The sequence below is a fragment of the Panthera leo genome, chromosome D3 (genome assembly GCF_018350215.1).
Source record: "Panthera leo isolate Ple1 chromosome D3, P.leo_Ple1_pat1.1, whole genome shotgun sequence".
NCBI classification, from domain to species: Eukaryota; Metazoa; Chordata; class Mammalia; order Carnivora; family Felidae; genus Panthera; species Panthera leo.
Genome location: NC_056690.1, coordinates 3,076,632 through 3,103,152, shown reverse-complemented (window position 1 = coordinate 3,103,152; position 26,521 = coordinate 3,076,632). Strand labels below are relative to the sequence as shown.

Here is a 26,521-nt window from a genome sequence, read left to right as displayed (position 1 = left end):
AGATCCAGGACGGTGTTTACATGCTAATGGCGAGTCTGGGACGGCAACTGAAATTGGTTTCCACCCTTAATCAGTAGGTAAACATTTTTAAACCACTCTTGACCATGAGTGAGAAGACCCATCCGTGTGTTTCCTTCCCAGCTGCTCCTGCCACTGTCCCCAGCAGATGGAGGAAACTCTCTCAGCCCAGCCCTCACCAGCTGCCCTTCCAAACAGAAGTGAGAGCTGGGGATGAAAATTGGGCCCAGGGTAGCCATCCGTAGTTCCCAGAGGCTGGGGAAAGAGGGGTGATCGTGCAAGTTCATTGCTCAGCAGCGATGTGATTTAACTGGGTCCACAGACCCCCCCGCCCCCCCGCCGCCGAAGGAGACGCTGCTTTTTCTAGAGTGCACAGTCCCGACAGGAGACAGATAAGCAAATTGGCAATTACAGCTTAGTATGTTAAGTGCTATGTGAGGAGTCCACGTGTGACTTCATTAACTCTGGAATGTTATGCAAAACTGTAGGTATATGCATTTCCATGGCAAGAGTGAGCTTGACTTGTGTTCTCAAAGGAGTCAGTGACCCCAAAAAAGTTAGGAAACACTGCTTGAGACCTTTCTGGAAGCTTTCAAGTAAACTTCTTGTGTTTCCACTGCTTTTGGCTCCATTGTGTCTCATTCTCTGACCACATCTCCCCTCACCCTAAGATCCTTCTTTGGTTGTCTTGAAGCAGGCATCCCCATGAAGAAAGGGTTCAGTTCATTCATCCACCCAGCTTTCCATCAACCCATCCATCTATCCATCCACCTGAATATATGTATACATACACACACACACACACATCCATTCATCCACCCACCCACCTATCCATCCATCCATCCATCCATCCATTCATAATTCATCCATCCACTCATCCACCCACCTATCCATCCATCCATTCATAATTCATCCATCCATTCATCGACCCACCTATCCATCCATCCATCCATCCATTCATAATTCATCCATCCATTCATCCACCCATCTATCCATCCATCCATCCATCCATCCATTCATAATTCATCCATCCATTCATCCACCCACCTATCCATCCATCCATCCATCCATCCATTCATAATTCATCCATCCATTCATCCACCCATCTATCCATCCATCCATCCATCCATTCATAATTCATCCATCCATTCATCGACCCACCTATCCATCCATCCATCCATCCATTCATAATTCATTCATTCATTCATCCACCCACCTATCCATCCATCCATTCATAATTCATTCATTCATTTATCCACCCACCTATCCATCCATCCATCCATCCATTCATAATTCATCCATCCATTCATCCACCCACCTATCCATCCATCCACTCATAATTCATTCATTCATTTATCCACCCACCTATCCATCTATCCATCCATTCATTCATAATTCATCCATCCATTCATCCACCCATCTATCCATCCATCCATCTATCCATCCATTCATAATTCATCCATCCATTCATCCACCCACCTATCCATCCACTCACCCATCCATCCATTCATACACCAACCAAATGCACATACATACATTGGTCCTTTCAGTGTCCACTCTGCCAAGTTCCTGCTTCTTGAGCATCTGGTGTGAAGAACCAAGACATCAGAGATTTAAAAAAGATGTACTTCTTTCCTTCAAGTATCTCACGGTTTGGTGGTTGATCTGGACACGTGGGGCCAGTATAAATCATATCTTATAAACTTGAATATGCAAGACAGCCATGTCATTTCTTAAAAACCCAACTTGATTTCTATTCTCAATTTTCAATTCATTAAGGCTACAGAACATAGTCCCAGACTAATTTCCAGGAGATGTGACTGTTATCGCCCAGGTCTTGGGAGAGGGGGCTTCTAGTCTTCACGTGTCCTGCTTACAGTCCCTAGGGGCATCCAATGTCAGAGTTACCTAGGATACGGTCCCTCCCCTGTCCATGGCACTTCTCCAGCCCACTTTCAGGGAACACCACAGGCATCTCCCTGCTGTTTCTTCCCCGCCCCCCACCCCCGAGCATCCATGGGGCTGTATATAGATTCATCTCCCTAAGGGTTTAGACTTTGGAACACACTGCCTTAATGCTTGCAGACTTTTATTTTATTTTCTATTTGTTTATTTTGCTTTGTGCTCTATCTTGTCTCTCTCCTGAGGCAATGATGTGGTAGGAACTGGAAAAGCAAGGGAAGGACTACATGGGGAGGGAACATACCTTGAAATGGCAATGCTGCCATTCGCAGGATAAGCAATTATAATACAAATGCATAAACCATCCCAGGGGGTCGGGGAGGTGCCTGGCCAGGCCAGTAGGGAAGGGAGGGCGGGCCAAGGAAGCCCCGCATGCAAACGCCCCGGGGGTCTCGGAGACTGTTGTGGCTGTGATCAGGGGGAGAGTGAGTCAGGCTGGAGAGGAAAGCAGTACAAACCCTGCAGCTCTGGGGGGCTGATTGGGGTGACATGTGGGTATGGCTCATTTTATGAGCAGACATCACCTCTGGGCCCCACTCAGAGTTCGGTCTCAGCTGCGGATCTGTGCAGGTTCCAGCTCACGTGGGGGTGGTACCACCTTCCACCTTGAGCTCCTACTGTTTTCTATCCCGGGGCCTTCTCAGACGCCATGCACCTGTGTCTCAGCCTGGACGTGCAGGGCAGTAAACACACGGGCAGTGAGAGAGAGGAGCTGGGAGAGAACGTTCCTGCCTCTTATCCTTCAGGTGGGCAATTTTGTAGGCTTACGTGAGGTTCCAGAGAAACTGATCCACAGCAAAAAAAAAAAAAAAAAGTAAAAATGCGCCTTCCTATCGACTCTTTCTCTCTCTGTCTCCCTCACTCTGCTCGCTGGCCCCCACTGGGGGCCATCTCCCAAGTAAACCGAATGCACTGAATCCTTGTCTCAGGCACTGCATTGGGAGGAACCTAAATTAAGCATGTATGCTGTGTGAAAAAAAAAAAAAAGGACACATGGAAGAAGAGTGGTCTCCATCCCCTTTCTGTCTTCGCAGGTATCTGACGGCTGTGATTACGTCTTTGTCAACGGCAAAGAGATAAAGGGCAAGGTGGACGCGGTGGTGAACTTCACCTACCAGCACCTGAGTGCCCCCCTGCACATCACCGTGTGGGTGCCCCGACTGCCCCTGCAGATCGAGGTCTCTGACACAGAGCTGAGCCAGATTAAAGGCTGGCGGGTCCCCATTGTGGCCAGTAAGAGGTGAGCCCAGGATGCAGAGATTAACCAGAGGCGTGATAACAATGGTTTTATTTACTGACCACACCACCGACGGAGCCAGGATAGGGCCCGGTAGACGCCGGTAAAATGCTGTGATTACATTTTCTCCAGCCCACCGGAGGCCCAGGATAACCAGCCGGGAAGGAGGCTGGGAAGCGGCAGGATCCGTATCACCCCCAGGCCGTGTGCACTCTACACTTGGACCTCTCCCAGACCCTCCTGAAACAGGCTCCCCCAGAATGAAGTGGCAGAAATGATAGATGTTTCTAGCCCCTCAGCACCCTGGGGGAATCTGAATTGGGGGTTATTTTCTCTAAGCGAAAGTGACTCCTTTTTCTGTGCTTTGTGAATATCCATAAGCTTGATAAGCTCTGTGTGCATCGAATTATTGCATAACATTTCATTACATTTATGTTGGACTATGGTGTTACTGTTTGCTCTTTAAAAAAAAAAAGGCTCTTTGTTCTATGTGACTCTGGATTGTCATACGTAGGAGCTGGGGTCACCCATCCTGAATGCTCAGGGCTGTTTTCCAGAATCTTCCAGGCACCTGGTCCTCATTTTAAGGGGCAATGAGTGCTTGAGCGAACATACACTCAGCACGAGCCCCTTGGGCCCGTAAGAGGCAACATCCCTCTCTGCAGGGAGAACTTGAAAGAATCTTCTCCAACTGCAGAGGGCGGTGGTGAATCCGGGCGATCCTTCAGACTGTTTAGTGGTCATGAGTGACCTAGAGAATGAGCGTGCCCCGTGCCCCTGAGGAGGGCAGACCTGACCCTAGCCACCACTTTCTAGCTCTGTGAGCTTGGGCAGGGTCCCTAACCTCCCTCCCCAGAACATAAGAATAATAACACCCGTGTTATGAGATTAAGAGTCCATACGTGTGGAGCCTAGAAGGTCACATCTCAAGAGAGTAATACAGCTCTGCCCAATAGAACTTGCTGCCGTGGCAGAATGTTCTAGAACCACGCTATCCAATATGGCGGCCGCTAGCACATGTGGTTAGGGAGCGCTTGGTATATATAGCTAGTGTGCCTAAGAAATTTACATTTTTGATTCATCTCATTATTCATTTAAATTAAAGGGTAAGTGGGCACACATAGCTACCAGCTACTCATTTACTGGACAGTGTAGACTTAGTAAATATTAGCTCGTAAGCCGTTTGTCAATAAATGCCTTCAGGAGAGGGATGTCCGACCCTCTGTGCTGCCTGTGATGGGAACAGCACTCCCGTGGGCTCCTGAGGCCCCCGCCTGGGATGTTGTCCCCTGGAGGCTGGGGCGGGCACCTGCCTGTCTGGCCTGTGACTCCAGAGTGTCTGAATCCATTCCTGGGACCTGAGAGCTTCTCGTTCCCCCAAGGCCCACGCGGGAGAGCGAGGATGAAGACGACGAGGAGCGGCGGGGCCGGGGCTGTGCCCTGAAGTACCAGCATGCCACGGTGCGGGTCCTCACCCAGTTTGTGGCCGAGGGCGCCGGCCCGTGGGGCCAGCCCAGCCACCTGCTCAGCCCCGACTGGCAGGTGGACATCACCCACCTGGTTGCAGACTTCATGAATCTGGAGGAGCCTCACGTGGCCACACTGCAGGACAGCAGGGTCCTGGTCGGGCGGGAGGTCGGGATGACCACCATCCAGGTAGGAAGCCAGAGCTGGGCATTTCCGCCCTGAGCACCGTGCGGGGCTCTGGGGGAGGCTCCCAAGAAGGGTGGGTCATTGTGCCCAATTCCTGGCCCCCAGGATGGCATCCCCGGGACACCAGAAGCTGGGCTAGGACCAGCCCGGGGGGGCCCAGTCTCGTCACGAGCACAGCTGGGAAGGCGGTGGTCACAGCCCCTTAGCACCTCACGTGTCCCCCTCTCCCAACTGCTGTGTGCTCCGTTCCCAACACCTGCCAGCCCTCCCCGTCCTGCCCCTGTCTGCCAACCCTTCATCCCACTGTCCACACCTGACATCTCCTACACCTCTCAGAAGCCTCCTCCCCTCCCCTGCATGCTGCTCACGCTTGTGGCCGGGGGAAGGTGCCTCCCTCCTTCCCATAAAGCATTTAGTCATTCTGCCATGGACCCATCCAGCAAACCTCTCTTCGAAGTCCTACTACCCTTTTTGTTCAAGGAAACACATATGACAGGGAGTGGTGGGCCTTTTCCCAAATCCCTCAACTTCCACCTTCCTGACTGTACTTGGTTGGGGGGGGGGGGAGAGGAGACTATAATTCAGTTCCCCCACAGTTACTTCCATAGTTCATTTAGAATGTGATTCAGGTTGCACAAAGTCAACTCGTGTGCGACTCTCCATGAGCCTCATCGGCAGGATTGATTGCCATGCACAGTTAACCAAGTTGTGCAGGGTACAAGAGTCCCTCATCTCAATGGGAGGGGTCCTTTCCCTTTAAAAACAGAATGGATTTTAACACTTGCTGTCCTCTCCCCACAGAGCTAAAGTGTCGTGGGGAAGGGTGGCTTTATCTGATTCTTGCAAAGGCCTGGCGTGGGCCGGTGTATCTCTAGGGAAGAAGGTGGGAGGCTCCTTCACCCCGTACTCTGGACCCAGGCCCGGGGCAAGAAGGAAGTGTTGCCGGGGAAGCTCCCAGCATCTGGGAATCTTCTGTCCTGTCCATCCCACAGGTATTGTCCCCGCTGTCAGACTCCATCCTGGCAGAGAAAACGGTCACCGTGTTAGATGACAAAGTGTCAGTGACGGACTTGGCCATCCAGCTGGTGGCTGGGCTGTCCGTCACCCTCCACCCCAGCACGGAGGACAGCAAGGCCATCACGGCTGTGGCCACAGCTCAGGAGCTGCTTCGGACTCCCAAGCAGGTAGGGATGGTTCTAGAAGCCGGAGTTCAAGAGGAGCAGGGCGCTTGCCGTGCCTGACTCCGCGAAAGGGGCGGGGGGAGGGAGGAACGGAGCAGAGTCGCTGAACCACAGTCCAGAATGCAGTGATGGGGAGGCTGTGAAAAGCCACAGGGCTACGTCATTCCAGTCGTGGGCTCTGTGATGAACCAGACAGGCGATGCCCAGTGTGCAAGTCTGGTTCCACAGACTTGGTGGTTTACAACAAGGCCCGCTTATTAGCTCAGCTCGGTGCGTCGGGGGCCGGGGCGGGCTCAGCTGGGTTCCAGGCTCAGGGCACCACAGGCCGACAGCAGAGTGAGCCGGCGGGCCCTTCTTGGCGTGTCCTGGGGAATAATCGGCCTCCACGCTCGTTCCTGTCTCTGCACTTCTGTGGCAGGTGTCTGTGTCTTTGGTGGCTGTTCCCCGGGGACCCCTCTCGGCTCCCTAAGGCCACCCGTGTCCCTTGTCACTTCCCACACCCCCACTGTCTTCAAAACCAGCAACATGCATGGAGTCCTTTTATGCCTTAGACCTCTAACCTCCCCTCTGCTGCCTGCTAGAGAAACCTCTCTGCTTTGAAAGGCGCACGTGTCTACACCGGGCTCAGCCAGATAATCCAGGCAGGTCTCCCTATCTCAAGGTCAGCTGCGCCACACAGCACAGCATCATCACGGGAGTGGCATCTCATTATGTTCCCGGGTTCCAAAGATCAGGGCGGGTCATTCCAGAGAGTGTGCGGCTGCTAGCTGACTTTGCCCCAGGGTGTCAGCAGGAGGGTCCTGGAATACGTTCACATCCACGTCAGGCCCCCATTGATGGCTTCTCTCCTGGGGGCGTGGTGTTTTCTACTCTCTAAGGAGCAAATTGAGGGGAGCGGAGCAAAGTGAGGAGACAAGGCAGAGAACATGGAGCTATTTCCTCAGAATGGGTAATTAATTAGGGCGTGATTGGCCTCGCAACCTTCCTGGCTTGGGGGCAGGGGCCCCGACCCCCATCCGGTGTGTCCCGTCTGTCTTCATCGGCTGATGGTAATTGGAGGTCCCCGCACGGACTCCGGGGGGATTTATGGATGCAGTTCATTTGATTTGCAGACATGACTCTGGAAAGGATGGAGCTTTAAATCATTCCTGGGCCTGTGTTGTTTTAAGTCATTCAGAATTTCTCATCTTTGGGGAAATGCACTGGCCTCTCCTGGGCACGTCCTGGGGTCCAACCTCACTGGAACCAGCTAATCACCTGACTGAACCCTCAATCACACAGCAGCACCGACTCAGATGGGTTTCGGCAAGCCCGCGGGGTTCTGAAGGCTTCATCCAGACTGTCTGCCACTCAGGGGGCTGGTTTTAGGTGAAGTTCTTTCCCCGTCTAGAGTGTGCGAAGAAAAATTAGTTCAGGATGGAAAGTCAACCAGGATGAACTCACAGACCATGTGAACAGTGTGTTTATCCCAACCCTCGGCGCGCGGAAGGCCGGCACCTTGTTCTTGATATTTCAGCCCTGAAATACAACGTGGGAAAGATTTTTACACCCGTAAATACGAGGGCAATCGTATGTACTTTGCCTGTGCCTCATCTGTTCGGAGGAAAGCCAGGACAGAAGGGTGAAACGGGAAATCCCCTGGCCTTAATGCATTCGATTTACCAATTAGAAGGGGGGGTCTGTCGGATTGTGGGACTTGCCATTGATGCGGACAGAGGGGACAAGGGTGGGAAGCAAAACTCCTGAGCCATATTGCCTGCCTTAGTTTCGATCCCCCAGAAGCTGAGCCTGCCATGAGGATTCGCGATCAAGTGTTTAATTTGAGTGCTGGAGGGAGCCCCAATACGGGAGTCGGGAAGGGCTACAAGGGATAGAAGACAGCAGAGCGCGCTCCCCACCCGCGGCCGCCTCCGTGGACTACTGGAGCCCGAGTCTTCTGGGGAAACCACCAGCCAGTGTTGACCAGGGGCCAGGGAGCTGGGCTGTATGTCACGTCTCCTATCAGTCATTGTTGAGGGCTGCTTTGGGGGGTGTTAATTCCTTGGCACTTCTGGCTACAGACATGGCCACGTGGCTTCCAGAAGTCGGAGAACTCCCTCAGACAAAACAGTCTTGCACAACTGACCCCTGAGCGGGCAGACACCGAGAGGGGGAGTGGGCAGGTGCCACCAGTGAGCGCCATGCCATCCTGAGATTTCGGGCACGGTCTCACTCACTCCTCTCAAGCAGCGGGTGTTGGCCTGGGCTTCCAGTTAGTGGAGACAGAGCCCAGACCCAGGCTGGCTCCAAGCAGACATCGGTATTTATCAGTTCATGCCTGGGGATTTGTCTTCAGGCCAAGCTAGATCCAGCTGTCCTGAATGCTAGAGAATGTTCCAGCCACTCGTTCCGTGGATCCTGATGTCCCCATCTGCCTTCTCCACATTCGTTCTGTCTGGAACTTCTCACCGAAACCTGTCGGTGGCTCTCGTACTGTCCTTCCTTTCCTTCCTCTTGCCTTTTTTGGTGTGTTCCGTCTCTTTTGATCCCTGTGATTGTGTTTTGGGTAAATTCCTTGGCTCTGACGCCCTGGACATGGACTCTCTTACCCCATACGTGTCTAATCTGCTTTGCAAACTAGCCGTTGGGTAATTTCAGCTGGAGCATTCTTTCACGAAGTCCTCTCCAAGCCTCCCTGTTTTTTGTTTTTGTTTTTTTTTTCCCCCTCAGCCTTCCTCTCAACGTGGTGTCTACTGTGTTCCTTGTCCCTTGAACCATTTTATTTCATGGGCCATTTTGTCGTTGCTGCTGGTTTACTTTGTTTCGGTGGTTCTATTATCCAAAACCCTTGCCCTGCTGATCGACCTGCGTTTTTTATGATTCCCTCTCATGGTAGAGCCCTCCCTCCTAGGGACTGTAATTTTTTTTTTTTTTTTAATCAGAAGCGCCTCAGGCTGTGGCTTCTTCCCTTTGCTCCCGACAGGAAATCCTTGTAGGCCTGCATTTGCAAGGGCCCAGCCCCAAGTGCCTCTTGCTGTCGGCGGCCGGGCACCATATAGGTCGTGCACCTTCAGACCCCACACCCAGGTGTGGGGACGCGGTGGGCTTTTGATTTCCAGGGGGCACATTTTCCAGGCAGTGCTCAGAGCACAAGCAGGCATCGTGGCTGTTTCTGGCCCGGGTGGGTAGGACTTTCTCATCGCCCCCCGCCGGGTCTCGATAGCCCTGCTTTTACGCAAGGGGTCCCATCCCCAGAGGACAGTCCCTAGGTGGGCATGAGCATCCCTGCCACTGGCTGGCAGGCCTTCTGAGCAGCTCTGACACCCGTCCCCCCTCCAGCCCACCTCGGTAACAGCTATCTGTATGGACCCCTCTGGTACGCGTTCCCTCTTCCTTTCTGGTGCCTGGGAATTTTCATGCTGTTTTGTATATTCCCACCCGGCTTTTAAGTGGTTGATCCTCAGCCAGTCTACTTTGTGGTTGGACCATGCTCTTCAGAGAGTCTCTCTCTCCATTTCTTAACTCTTCTTCCCCCTGCGTGGGCCTCCTGTTCCAGCGGAGCCCCCCAAAGTGGCTACGATGGCCACTACCGCCGCACACTTGCACCCCAACTCAGCATCCCCGGGGGCTGCAAGCCTCCCATCTCTGGTTCCCGCCGAAGCCCAGGGATCCCCTCCTATTGGCTGCTTTCTATCCTGAGCCCCTTCCCGAGCCAATCACTGTGAACTGGGTGGTGGGATGCTCCGATTGGCCAGGGCTGGGTCACATGCCTAGCAGGGGCGGGGCCAGCCCCACCCTCATCCCGCCCCTGCCCCGCCTGCCCCGCGTGTGCTCGCGCCCTGAGCAGGGAGGACTCGGTTCTCCAAAGGGAAGCTGGTGTTCCAGTCCCAGGCGGAAAAGAGGGCTAGAAAGTGTCCAGGCCAAGCAGACGTCCATCTCAGACCCTGGGGTGGAGGGGTTCACACTCTCAGCTGGGGAAAGCGGATTGTTTGGGGGAAAAAAATTGGGGGCCAGGAGAAATAGTGCATCCACATGTTTAACTCACAACTCATGTCAAATTCTCGGCCCTCGGTTGTCATGCCCAGAAGCCAGGACCACAGAGGACACAGCATCCTTCACCCGTAACAGACCCCTGGGGTGGCGTTAACTCTTCCCTCCCCGACTCTGCTCCTCGATTCTCCTCCAGCGCTTGCGGCAGACGGTCCCAGGAAGGTCAGCCCGGCCTCGGTGGTGGCCGGGGCCTGCCCCTCTCCTCCTGGCCTCCCCGCCCCACCCCCAGCTCCCCTACACAGGCAAGCACATCCCCACCTGTGCACACGACCTGTCCCCGCGTGCCACCACTCACAGCCTCGTGCGTTTCTGTTCTCCCTCTGGCTCCGGGCGCCCTCTCCGAGGCTCCCCCGTGTCTGGCATGGGCTTCTAACCCATGTCCCTAAATGCCTGGTCTTAGAAAACACGGAAGAATTCCAGACACATCAAAGTTATCGTGGTGAGTGGCCGTGGTGGTGGGACTCCGGACGGACCTCCGGGCTCAAACCCCCCATTTTGCCACTTGCCTGAGCCCGCCATGCTGTCCGTGATCCCGCCTCCTCACCTGCAGCAGGAGAAGAGGTGACAGTAAGAGTAATAGAGTGATAGTAAGAGCGATACCTCGGGTATCACTCTGAGGGGAAAGTGAGTCCGTCCTCGGAGGGCACAACAGTGGCGGGTTCCCAGGACGCACAGCCGCCACTGCCACTGTGGTGGCTGGAACGTCGGTGTGCCAAGGACGGCCCCCCGGCCCAGCTCCCAGCTCCTGGGAAGGCGTCACCTTGTGCGGCCAGACAGACTTTGCAGGTGTGAGGAGGGATCCCGAGGCAGGGAGATTACCATGGGCCACCCAGACATCTCAAGGCCGGACCCTCCTCAGAGGAGGTGGGAGCATCAGAGCGAGCCGTAGGGAACCTGCAGACTCCGCGTGGAGTCTGCGAGGAAAGCCGTGGGGCCGTCTCCGCGAGGCTTCCTGGTGGCCCTCCCCACGAGGCTTCCTGGTGGCCCTCCCCACGAGGCTTCCTGGTGGCCCTCCCCAGCAAGGGTTAGGCTGGAGCTGTCCCTGCACGTGTGTTCTCATTTAACTTACAGCGATTTTCCGATCCTGACGTAAAACCTGAATGTTTTCTCCCCAGATTCATCGGCCACCGGGTCTGGATTTGAGTCCAGCTCCTGATTCCTTCGGGTTCTGTTCTAGGCCGGCGGGCAGGTTCCTAAGAGGAGAAGCACCCGCAGGCCTCACGCTGCGGCCTCCTAACAGCCTCTCTCCTTGCAGGAAGCCGTGGTCAGCACGTGGCTTCAGCTCAGCGACGGCTCGGTGACGCCCCTCGACATCTACGACACCAGGGACTTCAGCCTGACCGCCACCTCCCTGGACGAGGCCGTCGTGTCCGTCCCCCAGGCCCGCTCTCCCAGGTGGCCGGTTGTGATGGCCGAGGGGGAAGGCCAGGGGCCGCTGGTCCGAGTGGACATGACCATCGCAGAGGCCTGCCAGAAGTCCAAGCGCAAGAGCGTCCTGGCCGTGGGCGTGGGCAGCGTCAGGGTCAAGTTTGGCCGGAACGACGCCGACTCCGGTCCCGGCGGGGGCGGCGACGAGGGCGAGATCAAGAACCACGCCAGTGACCGCCGGCAGAAGGTTCAGGAGCCCGAGGGGCCCCCGCCCGGCGGCTCCTCCGTGGAGCGCGAGGCAGGCGCCCCCCGCAGAGGCGGCACGACGGCCCGGCCGCTGCTGGACAACAGGGTGGTGAAGAGCAGCCGGCCGGACGCGGGCAGGCCGTCCGGAGAGGGCCAGCTGCAGAACATCCCCCTGGACTTCACCAACTTCCCGGCCCGGGTGGACCTGCCCCGCGCGGGGGGCGGGCTGGGGGCCAGCGACCTGCTGCAGACCGCGAGGGGCCTGAGCGACCTGGAGATCGGCATGTATGCCCTGCTGGGCGTCTTCTGCCTGGCCATCCTCGTCTTCCTCATCAACTGCGCCACGTTCGCCCTCAAGTACCGGCACAAGGAGGTGCCCCCGGAAGGCCAGGCCTCCGTCACCCACTCGCACGACTGGGTGTGGCTGGGCAACGAGGCCGAGCTCCTGGAGCAGGCGGGCGAGGGGTCCCCGCCGCAGGACGAGCACACGACCGCCCTGGACCGCGGGCCGGGCGGCAGCGAGGAGAGCAGCTGTCTGTTGCTCAACGGCGGAGCCCGGCAGCACGCGCAGGGCCGGGGGCACGGGCCGGACTCGGGGGGCAGGCAGGCCAGGGACCCGAAGCCCGAGCCCCTGCACTCGCCCACCTCCAAGAGGAAGAAGGTGAAGTTCACCACCTTCACCACCATCCCGCCAGACAACGGCTGCCCCAGCGTGAACTCCGTCCTCGGTGGCGGGGGCGAGGACATCAAGTGGGAATGCCAGGACGTGGCCGCGGGCGCCCCCGAGGAGCTCAGAAACTACCTGGAGAAGTTCAAGGAACAGGCGTAGGCCCCTCCGGCCCGCGGCTCTGCACCCCGCCCCTCGCGGGGCTCGGAGTGGGTCTGGCTCCGGCGTCGGGTGGGATCCGGGAGGGGCCGGCGTGGAGCGGGGGACGCAGCTCCGCCGTCAGGCTGTGCGGGTCCGGGAGCCTCCGCGAGGGGCCGCGTGTCTTTTGTAGCAAGGATTTTGTGGCAGTCGATGATGGCGGAGTTTCGAAAGTCAGCGGAGCCAGCTCTGGGTGGGTTGCTGACCGAGACCCTGAACCGCACAAGGGCCACGTTAGGAAGGTGATTTTACGAGTTGAAACATAACCCAGACAAGCTACCAAAAATTATTTGTTAAAAAAATGCAAAAAGACAAATAAAAAGACAGAAGGAATCATCTCTTTATTTATATTTCTAATAAAGTAGCAAAATCTACAACGAGGTCCTGCTAAGGCCCCATTTCTGTTTTAGTTCAGTGTCCCCCCCCCCCCGCTTCCGAGGACGGCCGTCTCTGGGAAGAGACCGTCCCAGCCCTGGGTGCCCTGGGATGATGAATCTGAGGCTTTTCGATCTTTCCTGGATAATCTTCTCTTCTCCCACATTTCCTTCCCTCCTTCCAACAAGTTTTCTGTGTCCTATGCTGCCATCTGATTTGTATTTAATGTTTATTTCCAAGGACCAAATGGTATATTTTTCCTGATTTAAACATACGTTATATTCGTATACATTAGGTGAATTCTTAGAAATAGTCTCCATTTATCCATCCTTTAAGTAGTAAGTCTGATGCTCTTCTGTACTCCTCCAGCCTTGTTGATATTTGCTGGGGTTTAAAAATCAAAGGGTTGGGGGCGTCCCCTGGATCTTGACCTTGCCCTCCACCACACCCACCCCCCAGGCCACAGCCTGTGGGCGGAACGCTGCCCGAGGCTGTTCCAAGGGGACCCAGCCAGCCGCGCGGAGCTCACAGAGCCCAGCAGCCAGTGACTCCCCACTCAGGGGAGGTCTGGTCAGATCCACGAGGGAGAGATCGCACCCAAGAGAAGTCTGCGCCTCCTCGCGCGGGACATCTGTCACGAGACCCGCTGACGCTGAGAAACGAGCCAGGATAAAAACTCGGGGAGGGTTTTTGAGTCGTCCCTCTGACTCTGTTGGGCGGAACAGGCCAGCGTGGACCGACACGATAAAAATCTGTGTTAGATGGTCAGCCAACTGTGGTTTTTAACAGCCTGATTGTGTAAGCAGCACATTTGCAAAGACGCATTGATCCAAAGTCAACTGTGTGTGGCCAAGAGAGCACCGTGTCCTGAATGAGCCCCCTCGGTGACTGCCAGGCCCCGGGGCCTGCTCTGGGCAGGCACCGCTCACCCGTGGGGCTCGTTGTTTTTATTTTTTTAATTACTAAAATCAGTAGCTAAGAAAGGGTCCTTGGAGCCTCGTGACCTTTTCCAAAGGCTATTTCTAGCACATATTACAGACGGAAGGGAGATATTTATTTATATCTGTGATGCCAGTTGTCATTAAAACGCTTTCCATGCCTGGACAAGTCAGTACCTTGTGGGGTGTTTCTTTTTTCAGTTAGCTCCTAGTTCCTCTCCCGCCGAATGTACAACTTGCTGAAGAAACCACCTGTCCGCTGGGCTCGAGGGAAGACAGCACGTACGTGGGTCCCGTGACTGATGCAGAGGGAGTGCTTCCCGGGACCCCCTCGTCCGCCGTCACCCCCACCAGCGGCTCTCATGCTGCGCGTGCCCACAACCGCCAGGAGGGCTCATAAACTACAGGCTGCTGAGGGGGCTCCAGAAACACGCATTCCTGACAAGTCCCAGGGCAACGCGGATGGGGCGGGTCTGAGATCCACAGCAGGTAGAGGAACACCTTGACACTGGGTGGAAAGGGTGGGAGCCCCATCCGGGGGGAAAGGGGCTTCTTTTATCGGGACTGTTTTTGTGTGTGGTGTTTGAGGTCTCAGTGGGACTGTGGTCGCCGTTGGTGAGCTGGGGGTAGAGAATGTTTTGGTAGAAGATAAAGTGACAGGATTTTTTTTTTTTTTTTTTTTTTTGTAACAGCTTCATTAAGACGCAATTCACGTGCCATAGACTTAACCCATTTACGGCGTACGATACAGTGGGGGGTTTTTTGTTGTTTATCCAGAGAGTTGTGCATCCATTGCCTCCCTGACTGTCGAAAATTTCCATCATCCTGAAAAGAAACTCCATACCTGTTCCAATCACTTTCCATTCCTTGAAAACCCCCGGCTCCAGGAAACCACCGGACTTGCCCAGAGGTGCTGGCATCTCTCTCCTTGTGGGAGACTTCTGACCATTCCCTGAGCAGGATCCTCCTTCTTTGGGGAGCCGATGGGGTTAATGCGACGGTGAGGTTTCCTAATCAAGGCACCCGGAGATCTCAGTGCCCCCGCAGCACCTCTGGACAGGGCCGTGGGAAAGCACGGACTTCAAGACCTCTGGTGTCCGCTCCTAAATCCAGCTACCTCCCTGGCTAGCGCATACATTTCTTTAGAAGCTGAAGGCTCCAGATAAGGGGAAGGAGGGCTGTGGTTGGCTCTATAATGCTGGGTGCTTCGTCTCCGCCCCGCGCTTGGAAAGGGATCAGACCCAGCCACGCCCCACCGTGTGCTCCCGCAACAAGCCGGACGCTGGCCCTGGGCACATAACTCACGCGGTCCACTCCGGTGAGCTGAGCTGCGCAGTTCTGAGCCCGTGAGACAGGAGGGCCGCTGAGGTCTTCCTCCCCGGGCAGGAGGCTCAGGGAACACCCCCGCTGTCGTTGGTGGACAGCCAAGAGGCCAGGTCGGGGTGACCGCCTGGTCCCGTTTCCCCTGGGACCGACCTGTGTTTTAAAATGGGGAGACCCTTTTTATTTTCCAAATTAACACAGTGTGCATCTGAAGCCCACACCATGTTGAATGTCAAGTATATTGCAATTAAGGGATAAATTAGGAAAGGAAACCTGAAGACCCGTGTCCCATGCAGCGTCTCTGGGGAGGCTGGGATTGGTCGGCCGCCCTGGGCTATGGAAGCGATACCAACTCCCATTAAAAGCTGGTGCTGTCCGCAGACAACACGTCAGTCCCGCCCTCCCCCGACTGGGGTTTGTGACACGGGAGCACACGTCCCAACCTCCAACTTGGGGCCGGAGCCCCTCCCTTCCGCGTGTATCCTGGGTTGGATCAGAGGGCGAGGTCTCCCTCGTGCGTACGTACACTAAATAAACGGTACGTTACCAAACTGTGAGACCCTAAAACACATCGGATCGGGCATCAGGATCTCCTATTCTCTTTTATTCTGAGCACCGATGCCGCACCCACCCTCCAAGCCCGCCCGCCTGCCTCCCTCTTGACATGTGAGCCTGTGAAGGCACTGAACGAGTCTGCAGACCCACAACCTCTGATTTATTCCCAAGGGTGCATGCCAGCTCCTTCTGCAAAGAAGGCCCCAGGTGAGCTGTGCAGGGACCTTCTCCTAGAAGGCACCATCTTCTTTACAATGACGTGCGTCTGAGTCTGGGGAGGGGGTCACCACAGCACTGGGACTGTTCAGAGAGACCAGCTGTAACTCCTCCTGTCACAACGTTCCAGTAGAACAAGAGTGGCCTGTCTCCTGGTTGCTGGTCTCGTTATTCACTTAGCAGACACCAACCGAACGCCCGCTGTGTGCCTGGCCCTGGGCAGCATGCAGAAGGTGGAATAAAGGAGACGCTTGCAGCCGGGGCGGGGAGGAGGCAGGGAAGGGGGCAGCTAGAGCCCAGAGCAGTGGGTGCAACAGCGGGCTTGGTGCGCGATGGGCGGCGTGCACCCCACGGCTCTGTTCGCGGCTGTGTGCCCCAGCCGGACCCGCACGGCCTCTCCAAACACGAATCTGCTCTTTCTTGTGTGAAATAGATATTGAATATTTGCAGGCATTAGCATGAATCTTTATTAATATTAGCAATAATGCATCGACACTATTAACATTAATGCTTTTTAACATTAGCCATAAGTACAATAATAAAGAAGAGCCACTCCGTTGAACAAGTGTCAGCCAGGCCCAGTGTTGAACTTCCCTTACTTACTCCCTGGCCACCCTCCGAGGCAGGTGCATTAGCTCTGTGTCACAGACGAGGAAGCAGGCTCTGAGCATCCTGCCCAAGGTCACGCCCAGGACATAGCCAGACCGGGCCTCAAGCCCATGCCTGTATCCCAAAGATTGTGGTCCTAATTACTACACTAAGGCAAGCTTTGCATAAAGTTTCTAGCATTAAAAATGTAGTAAAACTGGGGCGCCTGGGTGGCTCGGTCGGTTAAGCGTCCGACTTCGGCTCAGGTCGTGATCTCACAGTTCGTGGGTTTGAGCCCCGGGTCGGGCTCTGGGCTGACAGCTCGGAGCCTGGAGCCTGCTTCCGATTCTGTGTCTCCCTCTCTCTCTGCCCCTTCCCCCGCTCATGCTCTGTCTCTCTCTCAAAAAAACAATAATAATAAATAAATACAATAAAAAGAATGTCCTCAGGGGTGCCTGGGTGGCTCAGTCAGTTGAGTGTCCGACTTCGGCTCAGGTCATGATCTCACGGTCCGTGGGTTCGAGCCCCGCGTCGGGCTCTGTGCTGCCAGCTCAGAGCCTGGAGCCTGCTTTGGATTCTGTGTCTCCCTCTCTCTCTGCCCCTCCCCTGCTCATGGCTCTGTCTCTGTCTCTCAAAAATAAATAAATATAAAAAAATAAAAAATAAAATGTAGTAAAACTGACCAAAAAGCAATTCAGTCCCATTACACAAAATCTGGGAAACAAAGAAAAGCAGAGGAAATAAAAAGCAGGGGGAAAGTCCTCTGGCCCCCCTCCCAGAAATAAAAATTAACAACTCGCCTCATATACCCTTCGCTGTTTTTTGTTTGTTTGTTTGTTTGTTTGTTTGTTTAAGCCAGTGCAAACAAGTTTTCCTGGTTGCATTCATAGTTTGAAAATACAGCATTTCAGGGATGCCTGGGGGGCTCAGTCGGTTAAGCATCCGACTCTTAATTTCAGCTAAGGTCATGATCTCACAGTTCATGAGTTCAAGCCCCACATTGGGCTCTGTGCTGACAGCTCAGAGCCTGGAGCCTGCTTCAGAGTCTGTGTCTCCCTCTCTCTCTGTCCTTCCCCTGTTCACTCTCTGTCTCAAAAATAAATAAAACATTTAAAAAATTTAAAATATATATATATAATAATAGGGGCGCCTGGGTGGCTCAGTCGGTTGAGCGTCCGACTTCGGCTCAGGTCGTGATCTCACAGTTCGTGGGTTTGAGCCCCGGGTCGGGCTCTGGGCTGACAGCTCGGAGCCTGGAGCCTGCTTCCGATTCTGTGTCTCCCTCTCTCTCTGCCCCTTCCCCCGCTCATGCTCTGTCTCTCTCTCAAAAAAACAGTAATAATAAATAAATACAATAAAAAGAATGTCCTCAGGGGTGCCTGGGTGGCTCAGTCAGTTGAGTGTCCGACTTTGGCTCAGGTCATGATCTCACAGTCCATGGGTTCGAGCCCTGCATCGGGCTCTGTGCTGACAGCTCAGAGCCTGGAGCCTGCTTTGGATTCTGTGTCTCCCTCTCTCTCTGTCCTTCCCCTGCTCGAGCTCTGTCTCTCTCTATCTCTCAAAAATAAATAAGCATCTAACAAAATTTTTAATGTTTTTTTTAAAAGAAAATGTACCATTACAGATGTGACTTAAATTAATTTTTTTTTCATTTTAAACGCAGCGCATGAGCAAAGTGTTTGTGAAAACAACAATTTGCCTGTGCTGGTGCTTCGGCAGTGACCTTCCAGGTTTTTGCTCTCAGATTTCTTCTTTCCTCCAGAGTTGAGGTCAAAGTGCAAACACTGATTTTAAGCGTCATGAACAGGGACGGTTCTGTGGCCCTCGACAGAAGACGTATGGTCACGAAAGTCACGTGTGGAGGCACAGGCTGTGAGGTGCGGGCGGGGCCCCACCAGGGGGACGGGGAGCCCCGAGACTGAAATCAAGCCCATCTTTGCTGGCCGAGAAGCTTCCGCCTGGAGGAGAGGCCGAGCCCACTCGGCCGAGCCAGAGTGCCCCCTGCTTGCCAGGCGAGACATTCGGACTGCACCTTCCGGGAGGAGGCCACGGGCCACGCTCTGCACCCAGAGGCACAAGGGGCGCTGCGGGAAGAGGCGAAAGCGGTCGCGGCGAGAGCCAGCCTCGCCTTGCCTGGCCCGGGGCCGGTGGGCTCCATCAGACCGCCTCTCCCGTGCAGAATAACAGCACAACCGGTGTCAAGTCCAAAAAGCAGCCATTCCGAGGCTCCAGAAAGCCTCCCGGGCGTGGGTGTCAGAGGGCAAAGACCCCAGGGAGGTGGGGAGGCTACGGAGTGAGCCCCCGTCCGCCACCTCGCTTCCTCTTGGGGGCTCAGCTCAGAGCCTGAACGAAATGGCACAGCCAGAGCTCAGAGCAGGCTCACTGGGCTGGACAGACAAAAATGACATCCAGGACTACGGAGGCAGTGCGGAGCTGCGGGCCCGGAGGCCTGAGAAAAGGGCTTGCAGGGAAGGGAGCCCGGTAAGAAGGGCACGATTTCCCCGTGAGGCACTTGCCAGTCCCTGAACTGCACGTGAGTGGGGCAGTGACGAAGAATCTAATGACACCAATGATGCGGAGGGTTAAAGGCTAAGCTGACAGTCCTCTCCCAATGGGGTTTCTGGTTAAGAGCTGCCCTGGGAGGATAGACACCCCCAGGCACGCTCACCTCCAGGCAGGTAGGCGTCAGGGAGTCCCCTCACAGCCAAGGGCGCTGGATGCTGGAAGGGAAGGTGTGCAGAGGGGGGCGGACGGGATGCACCCGGGGGGTGTCTTCACAGAGCACTGTGACCGGTTCACCGGAACAGGTGCGCAGAGGTGGACCCCAGGAAAGCCTCTGATGGGGGCACCGTGGCGGCCACGAAGCTCAGGGAAGCCATCTGTGGACACGCGGCTTGGCCCAATGCATGGGGCATATTCCAGGTGCTAGCTGACCTCCCTGGCCCCACGCAGGCGGGGAGAGCTGGGCCTGGCCCCGCACTGGAGCCCGGCTCACATCTGTGGAAGTCACTTTGCCCCCTCTCGGCGCTGCTGGGGACACAGGCCAAGCGCACAGGACACAGGGCAGCTGTCTAAACGGGCATTCAGGCCGAGTTCTTCTTCACTGAGGCCCAGGACAGTCAAACCTTCGACCAGATGCCGAGGTTTTCGCATCTTGAAATTTCCAGCTGGAAAACGGCTGCGTTGGGTGGGTTTCCTGAGTGTCTGTTGGGACAGGTGGCTCGCTGACTCCTACAAGCAAACAAATAAACAAAAGGAAAACCCAAGGGCTCTGACTTAGCACTTCTTTGAGATGTAGGTGCTCATCGGAAAACTCGGATGGAGCCAGGTTTATGAAATAGAGCCGAGGAGTAGAGGAAAGCCAGATCACCCTGTTCGGTTTCTCTTTCAGGGAGAACATTAGATAATGTTTCACAGAATGAAGCAAATTGGGACATTTTTTTCCAATTTATATTCTACCGGCCAAAAATGTCCGAAAGCCTTTTTTTTTTTTTTTTTTTTCTGTCAAAAAGGGCATTTGGGTGGAAAGAAATTACCAGACTGTGAAATTTCATTGATCTTAAAAACTTGGGTTAAGTTCGGGGTCAAGATTTACATTTTCTCTGATTTTCTCTGTCCTCCGAGTGAGGGCATGGCTGGAAGGCTGGGGCCGTTTCATCTGTGAGGACTGAGTGTGTCGTGCCTTCGGAGCACGGTGTCAGCCACAGAAAGAGAGAGCCGTCACGCTACACGTGATGGGAGGGGGTTAGACGGCACAGGACAGAGACCGGGGCCCCGACAGAGGATGAAGTACATTCACCGTCCCGTCAGCTAATACGTGCAGAGACTGGCCGTGGCTGAGTCTCAAAGGCTCCGTACTGGGAATATGACCACAGACAGGAGCACCAGGGTCCCTATCCACATGGAACCTGTATTCTCACGAGGGCGGGGTGGCGGAGGGAGGGGAGGCAGATAACACAAACGTGAACAAAATCAACGAGATGATATCAGATTGCAACTAAATGGCACCACAAAGGACATAAGCCAATGTGGCGAAGAATAATCGGGCGCCGTTGGTGGAAAGGGACTGTTTGGCAGGTCACGACACGAGGTTATGTCTGGATAATGGTTTGCAGTTCAACGAGGGTAGGTGCAAAGGCCCTGCAGCCAGAGCCGGCCGATGTTGCCTTGGAGAACCAGACATCACCAGGGTGGCTGGAAGGCGGTGAGGGCCACGGAGACGGCAGAGGGGAAGGCGGGAAGTGCAGTGAGCAGGGGGAGGGGGAGGCCACTGCAGGCTGCAAGCCTCAGATTCCCTTGGCCCCGTGAGAAGAGAGCTTTGGGAAGGGCGCTGGATCACGAGGCATTTTGTGACCGTCCTGGTAAAAGATTGCGGGCCTTCACCGGAGGCGGTGGCCAGGGAGATAGAAGGAGACGGGCATGCGTTCTGCAGAGTGGACGTAGACCTTGTCAGTGCCTGCCCGCACTCCCCGACCCTCATGTTCCCAGCCCTCCTGGTGCTGCGCGACCGACCCAGACCGCAGGATTCGGAACAGCCAGGGAGCTGCCGTCCTGGTAAGCAGCCCCCCGCCAGGGCCCATCGGGAGCCAGAGGGAGGGGGTCCAAGGCGCCTTGGAGCTCACGTCCGGCGTGGCCCCCTCCCGCACTGCACTGGGTGGGTGTGGGTGAGGAACGGCACACACAAGAGGCGATCGTGTTCCCAAAAGCACTGCGGTTTCCTCTCTTGGGTCACTCATCCTGCGGGACGGCAGCGGCCTCGTGGTAGGAACGCTCCGGCCACTCCCCTGCTGTGAGGAGTGGGGGGGAGGCAGGGCCCCTGCCCCAGTCAAGCCTTCAGATGACAGAGGCCTGGCGGAAGCTCCACAGCATCAGGAGACCCCCAGCCAGAGCCGCCGGCTCTCCTGTTCACAGAGCCTTCGCCCACAGGCACCGCGAGGCCACAAACGTCTGCGCTGTAAGCCGCCGAGCGCCGGGGCGCTCCGTCATGCGGGACGTGTGCCTGGCGGGGCGGGGGGGTGACTCGGAGGTGTGTTGAGCCCCATCCGGGGCTGCCCCGCAGCCAGTTCACCCTGGCTCACAAAATCTGACTGTGGGACGCTCTTCCCAAATCCTCACTCAGGGACATCTCACTGGTACCTGGAGACCAGGCAAGGCAGGAACGTTTTACGTCACGAAGCGTGGCCAGTACTGCGCGTGTCAGTGTCCTGGGGCTGTTGTAACAGCCTGGGTGACTTAAGACAGCAGAAATTTATCCTGTCATAAAGACAACTTACGGAACGGGAGAAGGTGTTTGCAAACGACATATCCGTTAAGGATTAGTACCTAAAATATATAAAGAGCTGATACAACTCAACATACAAAAAACCCCACAAATCATCCATTTCAAAAACCGGGCAGAAGACATGAACAGACACTTGTCCAAAGAAGACACCCAGATGGCCAACAGACATGTGAAAAGATGTTCAGCGTCACTCATCATCAGGGAAATGCAAAACAAAACCACACTGAGATGCCAACTCACACTGGTTAGAAAGGCTGAAATTAACAACCCGGGAAACAAGAGATGCTGGCGAGGATGTGGAGAAAGGGGAGCCCTCGTGCCCTGCTGATGGCAGATTTCCAGCCGCTCTGGAAAACTATACAGAGGGTTCTCAAAGAGTTAAAAATGGAACTACCCTACAATCCAGCAATTGCCCGAAGAATTTATTGTATTTACCCAAAGAATACAAAAACACGAATCCAGAGGGATACATGCGCCCATGTTTATAGCCACGTTATCTGCAAGAGCCACATTATGGGAGCAGCCCAAGCGTCCATCAGTAGATGAATGGGTAAAGAAGGGGTGTGTGTGTGTGTGCGTGTGTGCACAATGGAATATTACTCAGCCATCAAAAGAATGAAATCTTGCCATTTGCAACGACACGGATGGAGCTCGAGAGTATAATGCTAAGTGAAACAAGTCAGAGAAAGACAAATCCCATAGGATTTCCCTCATACGTGGGATTTAGGCAACAAAACAATCCAGGGAAGGAAAAGAGACCGAAAGCAGACTCTTCGCTACAGAGAGCACACTGATGGTTACCGGAGGGGAGGTGGGTGGGGGGTGGGCGAAATAGGGGAGGGACATTAAGGAGGCACTTGCCACGAGCACTGCAGGCAATTTCTGAATCACTATATCGTCACCTGGAACTAATGCAGCACCGTATGTTAACGATGCTGGCGTGGGGGAGGGGGACAGAAACTGATCCACAGTTCAGAGGGCCAGAAGTGTCAGGTGGACCACGCTCGCCCCGGAGGCTCCGGGAAAGTCTCTCTTTGCCCCTTCCAGCTTCCGGCAGCTCCGGGCTTTCCCTAACTTGCGGCTGCCTCACCCCAATTCATCCCAATCTCTGTCTCAGTCTTCACCTTGTCTGCTCTCTGAGTGTCCCTGTGCCTCTGCCCTAATAAAGGACCCCAGTCATTGGATTCGGGGCTCACCCTAATCCACCATTACAGTAATCGCATCTGCAAAGACCCACTTTCCAAATAAAGGTCACAACGCGGGGTTCTGGGAGGACACGAACTTCGGAGGAATGTTACTCAGGCCGGAACATGCAACTTTAGTCCCCTGCGCCCAGATCTTTGTCCTACGTTCTTTCTGCTCCTGCAGGAGCCCCACCTGAGACAGACGTCCGTGGGGACTTGCTAAGGTCGCACGCGGGGTTAAGAGGAAGGCTAGGACTTGTGCAACTGGCAGATGGTTCGTCTACTAGCTAAGGTCATGATCGCATGGTGGAAGTGAATAAAACTCCAACAAATGACGTGGGTAGAAACGCCTGTGTGGAGCGCTGTGGCCCAGGAGGCCGGTTCCGCGCGAAGCAGGGTGAACGGCCACCGGCCCACGGTGCGTTGGTGTGTGCAAATCAGGAAGAAGTAGTCTCTCTCCCCACGTTCCCTTCGGTCTCATTGCCTGGTGTAAAGGAAGTCCTCGTTCCAGGGCAGCCCGGCATGGTTTCCCAGCCAAGAAGAGAGATGCAAAGTGCAGCAGACCCCACAATTTACAAAGATCTGGTGACTGAGGTGACCCCAGTGTGCAGCCGTGTTCACACCAGTATCGGGCGCCTTCTGATAAAGGCAATCAGTTCCACGAAGGGGAACAGTTGGTATCACCCAGAGTCAAAGTTCACAAGTCGCGAGTAAGAGGATGTTCCTCATTTCTACTCTAAATGACTAGTCTTGCTGTTTATAGCGAGGACGCTCATGGCCTCAGGCAGACAGACACGGAAGGTTCCAGAATCTTCTGCGCCTTCGCAAATGACCTAAACAATAAATAAATGACTTAATACAGTAAAAGTAAATGGTCTTCCAATCTAAACAACCTCAACATAAGAAAACTTATTTCCAGTGGAATGTCTTAGGCCACAAGGCTCAGGTCTGTAAAAAATATATATATATCACTTTTTGCCATGACTGAAATAAATTGTCCTTATGAAGTCTTTTACCTTTAGGAACGAGAATTTAATTTCAAGCAATTCATATCCCCCCCCCCCCCCCCAGCTTTGCTCCCTAGGGATACACCTAAGCTCCAACAGGCTGAACTTGTGCCAGGAAATTATAGGAAGGGGTGAGGGGAGGACGCCATCTGGGTGGGCCGTCCATCCACACAGGCAGCTGCTGGGCCCGTCCAGGACTTGGTCCCAGCCGGGCTGCTCTAGAATCCACGGGATCATTCTAGGGTTCCCACCCGTCGTGGGGCCTGGAAGAGACCTCGTAAGCCTGTCCCAAACCACCCCACACCTGTGCTCCTTCTGTGTGCATCAAACCCACGGGGATCAAACCACTTTGGGTGTAAGGGAGCTCTTTGATGTAGGTGTTTAGGGTTATCTGCCCTAACAGAAATTAAATTTATTGAATAAAAACCAAGATACGTGTCTCACAGACTTCCAGTTTGAGTATTAAGATTTGTATTTGCTACAGGTAATTTTTTTTTTTAATTTTTTTTAACGTTTATTTATTTTGAGACAGAGAGAGAGAGACAGAGCATGAACAGGGGAGGGGCAGAGAGAGAGGGAGACACAGAACCGGAAGCAGGCTCCAGGCTCTGAGCCATCAGCCCAGAGCCAAACGCGGGCTTGAACTCACGGAACGTGAGATCGTGACCTGAGCTGAAGTCGGACGCTTAACCGACTGAGCCACCCAGGCGCCCCAACAGGTAATTTTTTTAACATGACACGGACTGGTCACCATCCCCAAAGCTTTGCCTTCTCACAAAAGGACCCACCACAGGAGTCTTTAAGAAGTAAGTGCCCACACTGTGCGTTAAATGTGATTTACTCTGAGCACAACATGCAGGAATGCATCGGTTTACCGAGCAAAGTACACGGTGTGAGGGGACACATAGAAGAAGGACGGGACAGATTCTGGCCTGTGGATGCACACAGGTACTTTTATGCTCTCAGCACGACGCCCAGAAACCTCCGCTGCCTGAACGAGCAAAAGGCAACGTGAGAACTAGTCCAGCTGAGCCGTTGGCCCTGTTAATTTTTCTGTTCAACATTTACATGACCTTAAGAATCCCTTCCTTGCGGGGCGCCTGGGTGGCTCAGTCGGTTGAGCGTCCGACTTCGGCTCAGGTCATGATCTCACGGTTCCTGCATTCGAGCCCCACGTCGGGCTCTGTGCTGACAGCTCAGAGCCTGGAACCTGTTTCGGATTCTGTGTCTCCCTCTCTCTCTGCCCCTCCCCCACTCTCTCTCTCTCTCTCTCTCTCTCAAAAATAAATAAGCATTAAAAAAAATTTTTTTTAAGTCCCTTCTCCCACACAGTGGTTAGGACAAGGATTCAAGAATCAAACAGATCTGGTAAAAACCCTGATTGGGTCAGAATGGGTTAGAATTGGGGAGTGGGGGCAGCGCGCCTGGGTGGCTCAGTCGGTTAAGCGTCTGCCCCTTGGTTTCGGCTCAGGTCATGATCTCGCGGTGCGTGGGTTTGAGCCTCACATCAGGTTCTGAGCTGACAGCATGGAGCCTGCTTGGGATTCTCTCTCTCCCTCGCTCTGTCCTTCCCCTGCTTGTGCTCTCTCTCCCCAAATAAATAAATAAACTTAAAAAAAAAAAAGAATGGGTTAGAATGCACACATCAACCCCGAAAGAAAGGACCATTCTGTACCGGCTCTGAAACCCCACCATTATGTTTGACTGTGAGTAGCAACGTCCGTCAGGACACGGCCCAAATGAACCTCCCTGTTATGTTTAAGGGAGACTTAACAATGGCACAGGTGTAATCCTCATAGTTCTGTCTACCTCCGTCAGTCTGCAGAATAACCCCCCAGAGGTGTCTACATCGTAGTTCCCGGAGGCAGTGAATGTGCCTCCTTGTGCCTGTGGCGTTACGAGGACCCGCCTAGGGGACGAGGGACACAGGACGTCAGAGGCAGAGAAGACGGTACAGGCAGGACGCGGATCGTCCCCTAAAGTCCCCAGAAGGGACGAAGTCCTGCCCACGCCCTGCCGTCAGGACCCCAGGCCCGGGAGAGGGTAGGCGTGGGTTGTTCGCAGCCACGGGGCGCTCAGACGCTGTCCAGAGAGAGGACACAGCTCTAAGGACGCGCTGTGTCTGGGCTCAACGCGAGCTCATCTGCTCCCTGCAGCCAAGCCGTGTAAGCGCGCGTGTTATTACAGCCACTGCTTTGCCAGTGAGAAAAGGGAGTCAGCAGGAGGCCACAGCGGTCAGTGACGGCCACACGCCGTTCGGCCCTGGGACGCACACGGGGCGGCCTGGGGCTGGTGTTCACCCCCAGCCCCTCACGTAAAGCACGCTCAGCGTGGGATGCCCGGAGGATGCTCCGTAAGCCCAGGCTCGTCGTGGGTTTCCTCTGGTCTCCTGAATCGGGCAGAGAGGGGGAGACAGCCGGGCGCGGACGTTTCTGGCACGTCAAGCACAGAGGCAGCAAAGCGGGTGGTGTCCACACCCGCGGGCCGTGCTTTCG

At 54.8% G+C, this 26,521-nt stretch overlaps 1 protein-coding gene across 1 annotated transcript in view; it reads left to right on the top strand.

The window, feature by feature from the left end:
• The window catches only part of TMEM132C (transmembrane protein 132C), a gene marked incomplete at its 5' end in the record, with an annotated part of 203,304 nt that extends 190,685 nt beyond the window's left edge, over positions 1–12,619 (top strand). Inside the window, 4 exons of the mRNA XM_042911161.1 lie at positions 3,015–3,220; positions 4,600–4,873; positions 5,863–6,054; positions 11,336–12,619. Coding sequence (XP_042767095.1) covers positions 3,015–3,220; positions 4,600–4,873; positions 5,863–6,054; positions 11,336–12,523 — 1,860 coding nt within the window. The remainder of the gene's footprint in view (positions 1–3,014; positions 3,221–4,599; positions 4,874–5,862; positions 6,055–11,335) is intronic.
• Positions 12,620–26,521: the final 13,902 nt, after the last annotated feature.